Source organism: Monopterus albus, unplaced genomic scaffold (genome assembly GCF_001952655.1).
Source record: "Monopterus albus unplaced genomic scaffold, M_albus_1.0 scaffold391.1, whole genome shotgun sequence".
NCBI classification, from domain to species: Eukaryota; Metazoa; Chordata; class Actinopteri; order Synbranchiformes; family Synbranchidae; genus Monopterus; species Monopterus albus.
In genome coordinates, this window is record NW_018128271.1 from 256,006 (window position 1) to 264,832 (window position 8,827).

Below are 8,827 nucleotides of genomic sequence, written 5' to 3' on the forward strand. Positions count from 1 at the left end.
TATCATTTTCCTTCCGCTTCACAATTATGCGATACTTGTGTTGGTCTATCACATAAAATCCCAATAAAATACATTTAAGTTTGTGGTTGTAATGTGGAAAAATTCAAGGGGTATGAATACTTTTGCAAGGCACTGTATATAATCTACAGTAGGGAGACTGCATACTGACAGCGATAAGAGTAACACATGCAAAGTAGGAGTAAAAGAGGTATGTGGAACCACAGGATGTCAAATTACAATGTGACAAAATGTGGAAAAATTCAAGGGGTATGAATACTTTTGCAAGGCACTGTAACGGTGCTAGCCTTTAATGTAGTGCTTGAGTGTAGTTTCTATATACCAGGCATGAGTCAGATACTGAGGAAAAACTAGAAAAAATAATGTTTTTAAATTAAATCCAAAAGAAATATGAAAAAATGTATACAAAAATAAAATGTCATCAAAAACTAAAAAAAAAAAAAAAATCACCTACAGTACACTTGCACAAAACTGCACATCCAAACCTTAAGTGACAAAAGAACATCCAGCAGGTCCAAAATCCTCAATCACTGCAGGCCACTTTAAAAAGTCAAGCCACTTGCACCTGAAGTTGTTATCATCATTCCAGGGAAGTGCCGGATGAATCCCAGCATCATTCTGATGCCATTGTTCCTGGAGGATTCTACACCGGCTCCCCAGCTGCTCTCAGTGAACCCTTTCCTCTCATCTTGGTATAACTGCGCCTGCACAGATGGCAGATTGCACATGCCGCCTATTTACTTCATGGCTATTTTCTCATAAACACTCATCCACTGTGTCTCAAAGGACAAGTCATGAGGTGGTCATGCTAATTTAAAGTTTGAAGCAAATATATTTGGGGTGAAAGAGAGAGCAGAATAATATGAATATGTATACACAAATGTAAAGCTGTTTTTCCATGAGATGTTCTCTGCAGTGGATTGTACCACATTAAGAAATTTACCCACAGTCTTTTCACCCTGTCGCTGGACTACAATGCCAAACCAAAGTCTACTCAGTGCCTTCCATCTTCTCAAGGCTCCATGGACCAGTCCTCCAATGCCAATCCTTAATGTTCCCCAGTGTCTAGCACTCTGCCTCATTTATTATGAGGTCCATTTACCACAAGCCCCACAATAATCACTCGATTTTCCCAAAGCTTTAGCCCTTTAAATGCTCTACCACTGGGTTGTTTTGGCAATTATAGAGCAGATTTTCTATAACTCAGCATATTGTATCAAACTGCATATACCACAGGGGGTGATCAGAGGAATTCAAAAACACAGCATGAGGGCATAGAAGCTGTGAGTAACAGTTATTTTGCATGTACATTTTGGAAGAAAATCAAGTCATTAACTGATAACATACTGTGGATGTTAGGAGTTTAATTCTTTTCCACACAGTAAACCAAAGAACAAACTGATCAACTGGAACAAAATGGCTTCTGTGATATTTCAGCTTAAAAACTGCCCTAGAAACTGATCACAAAGAAGGATTTGATGTAAAGACACCAACCAGGAATAGTTTTTATTATGAAGAAATCTCAACAGCAATGGTGTGCTTTCTGCTTACAAGCTCCCACAAGGTTTTTCAAGCGAAAACAGTTTGAGGAAAAAAAGCTTTACCACAAGTACTTCCAACATTTTTATGTTTATCTTTGTGAGCACAGAAGAGAAGACATTTTTCATTTCTCCAGCAGCAAATCCCTCAGGAGTGGTGCTGCTGCTCCCTGGGATGATGATGATGATGATGGTGATGGTGGTGCCTGTAACAAAGAGTTCAGAAATCCAACACATGTACACACTCGCTCATGCCTACAGGCACACATAGAGTATGTGTGTGTGAGTGAGTGTGTACATGTGTTGGTTCTCTTCAGGGTGTCCGATTCTGTGATGCCTGAACTGAGCTGGTTGAAATGCCCAATGTGAGCAGTGTGGCTGATCAGTTGATCTGTAGCCTGCAGTGTGAGCATAAAAGTCTCCGGTTCTCTCTGACCAACACAATGCCCAGGACCGGCATTTATGTACATGTCATATCAGAGGCTATCTGTCCTCACTAATGACAGCAAAGTGATTAACCATACTTCAACTACATAGCACATACACAAATTGGGTGAAAACAGCCATTCAAGTGCCAGTTGCACAGATGCTATATTTGATTAATCGCAGTCTGCTCTCTGCTAATGCACACACACACCAACACCTGCACAGAAAAGGACATGGCAGTGTTGTTTGCAGGGCCTCGCATGATGTGTTGACAGCTGGCACTCCTAAAGAGACACTTCCACTTCTGCAGGTCATGTTTTCCAACACTTCAGCGTCTAATCTCTGTACAGTATATGGCTGTGGGTTTATTAACTTACAGGGTGTGTGTATTAAATTGACCAGAATAAAAACTTTTATATTGTTTTCTCTAATAAATACAAAAGCTGTTTATTTAATCTCAAGTAATGCAAAAGAAGAAAGCACTCAAAAATGTAATTTTTGTCCTCATTACACACTTGTCCCTCAGTACATCTGTTCTCCTTCTTGTTTGAGTAATAGAAAAAATAATAGTCTGCAGCCTGCTCATAGACAAATAACTGCACATAACACATATACAGAATGCAAGCAGCCTGTGTCTTCACACTGTCTGTGGACCTGTTGTAAGAAGATACGTCTGATTCTGAAAACAATATTACAGAGGCAAACAGCTCCTGTCATTAATACTCCTAATCCACTACTTTCCTAAAGTCAGAGCAAAATGATCCACCTATTTAAATGAGTCATTACGCTGTAAACTCACCACGGATTGAACAATGACGATAGCTCCTGTGGTGCCAGATGCTACATCCAACACTAACACCTTGGTCAGCAAGTACAACAACTGAAAATACATGAGAAACATTCATAATTAGAGCTCAACCCAAGAGGCAAATGTCTAAGTTCCAGAAGCGTTGTTGGCATTTATGTAATGTGTTGTGTCTTAACTAGGGACAGTTTGTGTCTCATATAAATGAGCAGTTTAACACAAGCCTCTGCGCTTCCTGCTGTGTAACTTCCTATAAAAATCCTGGTCCTGCTGGCAATGAGAACCGACAGGCTGATCTTTTTTCACATTCTTGGAAAATATTTCCAGCTTTGTGCCTAATTTGTGAGTCTGGGGCTGAGTGGCACTCATAAACACCTTGAATAATACAGAGTTGGCTTTGGCTTTGCACTATAAAGACTCCTGGGATAGAGACAAAGCCTCGTCAGTACTGTTCCTTCAGCTCAGTGCTATGTGCTACACAGGATTTGCCAGTGATGGAAAAGCAGGTGATGAGAGGCCATTCACTTCCTCCCTGACTCTCCCACTGGTGCTGGTGCTAACAGTCCTGCTAACACTTCAAGTGCTTCTTGCTGGTCATATCATTCCAGATACGGTGCATCTCCTCAGGGGAGATCTGGTGGACAGTGACCACCCGGCGGTAGCGGCAGAGGCTGTAGGCCATCTTCCAGTGGTTGAAGCCACTGTTCTGGAAGGGGTGAATGCCAAGTTTGCGAAGGCACACGCCAACGTACACATCCTCCAGGTGCAGCAGCCTGGTGTGTAATGAGGTCTTATATATGAGCTCGGCCACATCTGCTGAGAAGACGTATCCAGTGCCAGAGCAGAAGGGGGGGTACTTGCTCTCTGGGTATAGATCCCGGGGCATGTACCACTTACTGCGCATGTCTCTGATTGGCCCACCGTTGATGACGTAGCCAGTGAAGTACCTCCTCCTGGGCTTGGTGGTGGGTTTCAGGAGGTTGTAGATGAGGTTCTCCATGTTGACGAAGATGTCGCTGTCTGTCTTGAGGACATATTGAGCCTTAGAACAAAAGGTGGCCACCCAGCGCATGCCCATCAGCGTCTTAAGCGTCAGGTTGTGGTAAGAGTCAATAAAATCTTCCACTACAATGTCATGAAAGATCTGACTCTCCTGCTCCACCATCTGGTTGAGGACGGCATCAGTGCTGCGGCCCAATAGGAAGAGGGTGACCACACGCATGTCTGGAAACGTACTCTCATCGCCCCATGTCTCTCTGATGGCCTGGCGGGCATCAAACTCTTTGTGAGTGGTGCTGATCAGGATGACGAGGAAGGGTGGCTCTGCCTCGCACTTCTTGGCCTCGTTGATGAGGTAACCGAAGTCATGTGGGTTGAGTGAGTGTGTGCGAATATTGCTGAAGGTGGCGTTCTTGTTCAACTTGGTCGTCTTGCGTACAGGGATGTTTAGCTGGCCCTCGTAGGAAGTGGAGGGGCGAGAACCACTCAGGTACCACAGAGCACTGGCCCAGCAAACCACTGTCAGCAAGTATAAGCAGGAGACCTTAGAAGGCATCGCTGTTCACTTGGCTGGTGTTACCAGTGGCAGCAGCATGGGAACTGTTGAGGCCACGCCTCCATGGACTGTCTTAGATCTGGCAGCGCAGCTAGAGGCTGCCTCTGCAACACTACTGACATTAATTTCAGATAAAAGGCTTCTCCACTTTCTAATGTTGGTGTTGTGACTGGAAGGGAGCTCTGCAGAGATCTCTTGTCATGTCCACAGCCTTACTCTGTTCCATCACAGCTTGCTGGAATGCTTCGAGCTCTCTGTGGCAGCATCTGAAAAGAGATGAGAAATCAGTCAGCAAGGCATGTAAAATATCTTTTATTCCCTCTTAATTCCTGCCCATACCATCAGCCCATTGGTGAGACAGGCAGCACTGTACCAGACAGTTTCCCTATCACTCTCGCTGTATCTGATAAGAGCTCTGTTGTCTGAACAAAGTGAATACCCCAGAAACTCCCTCCCCTGACAGGGTCTGCTCTGCCGCTGCTCTGGCCACTTTCTGTTTGCTGTTAATCAAACAAGGCAGAGAAGGTGAAGTAAAACATCCTCGTGGGGAAAGATTCCTCTCATTTTCCCACTTACTCCCACCTCTTCCCTTCTCACATATTCGCCCTCAATGTCAATGTCAAACTGAACTTGAGGATGCTGCATGTGTTATTCCGTAATGAGATGGACAGGCACCGCAACTTTTACAATCACTGCTCTAACTGGACACACTGACAGACTACAAGGAGGTCACTTTAAGCTCTATATAGGTAAAAAGATAAAAACATCTTTATTATAGATTTATTATTATCTTAAATAGTGTGTGCTTTCTGTATTCAAATGTCAAAGGTGCTGATGAATAGCCAAGTCATGGGACTTTTGGACTTTTATTTGCTACAGACATATGATGTAGCTCTGCTCTTATTCTGGGGAACACTTAGTAACCTGCATAACTGATGATGAAATCAAAGTGCTACAAATCCTATTAGAGATACTGAAATGTGCAAAGATGCTGCTCGTGATATGAGATCAAACTTCTTTCAGAAGAGTTTCAAAGTGCAATGGTTCTTTTCATCAGGACTTTTGTCCTATCCCCCCATTTGTATTATCTCTTCCCTGTCTTTCTGAAGCAGAACCCATCTCATCACGACTGCTTTTCCACACCTCCTCCCTCTCAATCATTCCCCCCTTCTCTACGTAGTGGGTGCTTGAACCATCTTTGTCTCATTACCTCCTTCTCCCGTTTTCTTTTGTCTCCCTCTCTATCCTCCTGCCTTTTATTGTTTTTGTTTCCCACACCCTCTTGTTCTTTCTCCACATCATCCTGAACTGCCTTTTCTCCATGTAGTATTCCTCTCCTCGGAGCATATCAGCAGCTCCTACCACCATCGGTCTGCTAATAGCCACTCAGTCTTCTCTGCCTCAGCTTTCCTCCTCTCTCTCTCCCTGACTAAATCACTAAATCATCATATTCATCCCTCCTCCATGGCCCTGTTCCCCCTTTATTCCTCTTTTCCTGTTTGCACACCAGTTTGTTTTCAGCTTGTTTCCTGAGTCTGGTTGATGGTTTCATAATCCTCCAAAGTGATTCTGTTCTTCTGGAGCTCAGAATAACAGAGCGATGTACCTCATGACATCCTGAGACCGAACTTCCCCTCAAAGCAAGTTGAAAGCTGGTTCTGTCATTTCATGCTTTCATGTCACTTTGGATTACATTAGCACTTGGTAAAAGTCCTCTTCTGAATATGTTACACTTCTATGAGAGGTTCAAGAAACCGATCATAGCTTTAAATTTGGGTGCAGAGGAATATACTCAGCAACATGAACCTAACTGAAACTAATTACTCATGGCCAAAACATACCCGTCTCCTGATTCAATCGCCTGGAGAAAGAGTCCAGTACACTGTCAGATGAGGGATCTGGGATGATGATGGCACTGTAACCCTAAAACAGCCATTGTTACAAGTTGTTAGGAGGCGACCATGGTACGGTGGGTAGAGCAGTCATCTCCCAACCAGAAGGTCGAAGGTTCAAATCTCGGTGCCTCCAGTCCATGTGTTGAAGTGTCCTTGGGTAAGACACTGAATGCCCCCAATAGTTAGAACCATCGGTTGAGTTGGCGCCGCAGATGGCTGCCATTGGTTCTGTATCAGAAACAAATTCCTTGTGTGTAACATACTTGGCCAATAAAGGTGATTATCCTTGTCTTGACCACTTTAATTGCTGAGTTATACTGCACTCTACTCCCATTGAAACAAATATTACTGCAAAAGTCAGCACAGTATTTCTCATATCCAAATAACCCTATTGTTGAGTCCCTCACTGCTTGTGATGCTAATGTCATATGGAAATGTCTAAGAATAGGATTTAAGTACAGCTACTACATCATAATGACTACCCAGCTAATAAAAGGGCAGTAAAACAGGGCAATGAAAGATTAACTCCACAATACCACACTGCAGTGAAAACACTGAAGCGTAATAATTACAGTTATTAGTAACACCCATTCATGGGGCTCACAGCTAAAGATCTGCTAGTCTGAAGTGGTTGTCATGACAGCACAGTGACAGGCCATGGAGAGAGAAAGACCGTTAGAGAGACCGGTCGGAAATGAACAGGAAGAAATGCAATCAGTCTACTCTATACCAGCATTAAGCGCTCAAGTGTTTTGAATGTAACCCCCCCGGGAAGTCAATTTAACAACCTCATACTGAGCTCTGCTGCGCTGGTCACTTCTCCATTACACCTCACACTAATTCCAGGACTGCATTATGATATGCATTATGATTTCCTTTGTATGGGGCAAAAGACTGTGCTCAAACATGTATCCATTTCTTGAAAGGTAGCCACCGAGACCAGGTGGAGGCTGGGCTTTTTTTTTTAATCACTCTACACCGTGCTGAGACAATGAACTGACTAATTGCCCGACACTGCATTGTAAATCTTTGATTTCTGGACAGTTGGTCAGACAAAAAAAGTAATTTAATGACAGCTCTGTGATGGGCATTTTTCAGCACTCTCTGACAAAATAATAAATTAGTTAGGATTTTACACAGTTGGCTGTATTTTATAGGGCACAGTGATAAACCAGGTGAAGGCACATATGGGCATGTCCAACACTGTTTTGCAATTTTGGTGAATATGTTGGCGCATATTGAGCCCAGCCAAGCACGATTGGGCTCACTGTGGAAGAGAGGCAGAGTAGAGGGATGAGTGCATCATGAGCAGGTGGAGTAGGTAAGGCCAGTATGGCCAGTGGTTTGGAGTCTCACTAGACCTCTAGTGGTTGAAAAGAAATTATGTAAAACACCTTTAAATTGTCTAGAGAAGAGTCACCACTTCAAAATCCCACCCAAAAATTGTGGCAGTAGTCTCTGGATGAGTAGGGACACCTCAGCAGACAACAGCCTGAAGTTTCTTTATAGCTGTTACAGAATTATTGTTAGCAAGCAACACCTGAAAAAAGTCTTCTCTCAGTGAAGCCTGGCTTTTAAGTGCCAAAACGGGTAGCCTGTTAGCATTACTGTACAGTTTTTTATATTGCTCTCCTTTAATAAAAGAGAGCGCAAAGAGAAAGAAATTTAATAGAGGCAGAACCAGCTATGCCAGGGGTGGCCAATTCCGGTCCTCGAGGGCCGCTGTCCTTCTTGTTTTCCAACTATCCCTGCCTGACCTGCTGCTGATTGAAGATACCATCTTAGATGAAAGTGGAGTGAGGAAAGATAAAGTGAACTGGTATCTTCTAGCTTCTGACTGGCTGAACACACATGAGCCAGGTAATCAGCAACAGGTCAGGCAGGGATAGTTGGAAAACAAGCAGGACAGCAGCCCTGGAGGACTGGAATTGACCACCCCTGAGCTATGCTTATGTAGCCTGTCAAGTTAAAAAGTGCTAAACCCTACAGTCTCCATAATGCAACTTGTAGATGTCTTGTTATTAGACCATCCCCACCTAATTAAAGCTCACACCTTTTAAAATCCAAGCCCAAAATTAGTATGGATGCTGAATCAGCATCCATACTATGTTTTCTAATTATTTATTTCTTTATTATATGGATGCTGATTCAGCATCCACACTATGTTATCCTATTATTTATTATTAATGTATGAATGCTGATTCAGCATCCATACTATGTTATCTTATTATTTATTATTATTATTATTATTATTATTATTGTGTGGATGCGTAAGCCAATACAGAAGATCAGCTGAAGCAAAACATCGGCATATTTGTAAATCGTAACTGTTCCTTCATTTTGTTTAATCTTGACATAATACAACAGTGGCATAACACAACAAAGTGCTGTATTTATTAATATTGGGTGTCACGTTTGCTCCTCGCCGTCTCTCACTCTGTCACTCCCTGACTTGCAGTCAAATAATACGTGCTGGAAGGAAAACGTCTTTGTAATTATAAAATGCCACGGTTCCATCAATTTGTTTAATATCATGACATAATACAACAGTGTAATAACACAACAGGCTGCTCTCTTTGTTTGAAACTGA

At 42.8% G+C, this 8,827-nt stretch overlaps 1 protein-coding gene across 2 annotated transcripts in view; it reads right to left on the reverse strand.

Annotated features, from left to right (window-relative positions):
* Window positions 1-1,381: 1,381 nt before the first annotated feature.
* LOC109951470 (beta-1,3-galactosyltransferase 1-like) overlaps window positions 1,382-8,827 on the reverse strand; it is a 15,332-nt gene continuing 7,886 nt past the window's right edge. Inside the window, exons 1-2 of one of the 2 annotated variants that reach the window (XM_020585989.1) lie at window positions 6,184-6,377; window positions 1,382-4,608 (exon numbers count right to left, since the gene is read on the reverse strand). In XM_020585989.1, coding sequence (XP_020441645.1) covers window positions 3,356-4,342 — 987 coding nt within the window. In that variant the 5' untranslated portion in view covers window positions 4,343-4,608; window positions 6,184-6,377 and the 3' untranslated portion in view covers window positions 1,382-3,355. Of the gene's footprint in view, window positions 4,609-6,183; window positions 6,378-8,827 lie in introns of those variants that run through there. The other variant, XM_020585988.1, reaches the window with a different exon arrangement.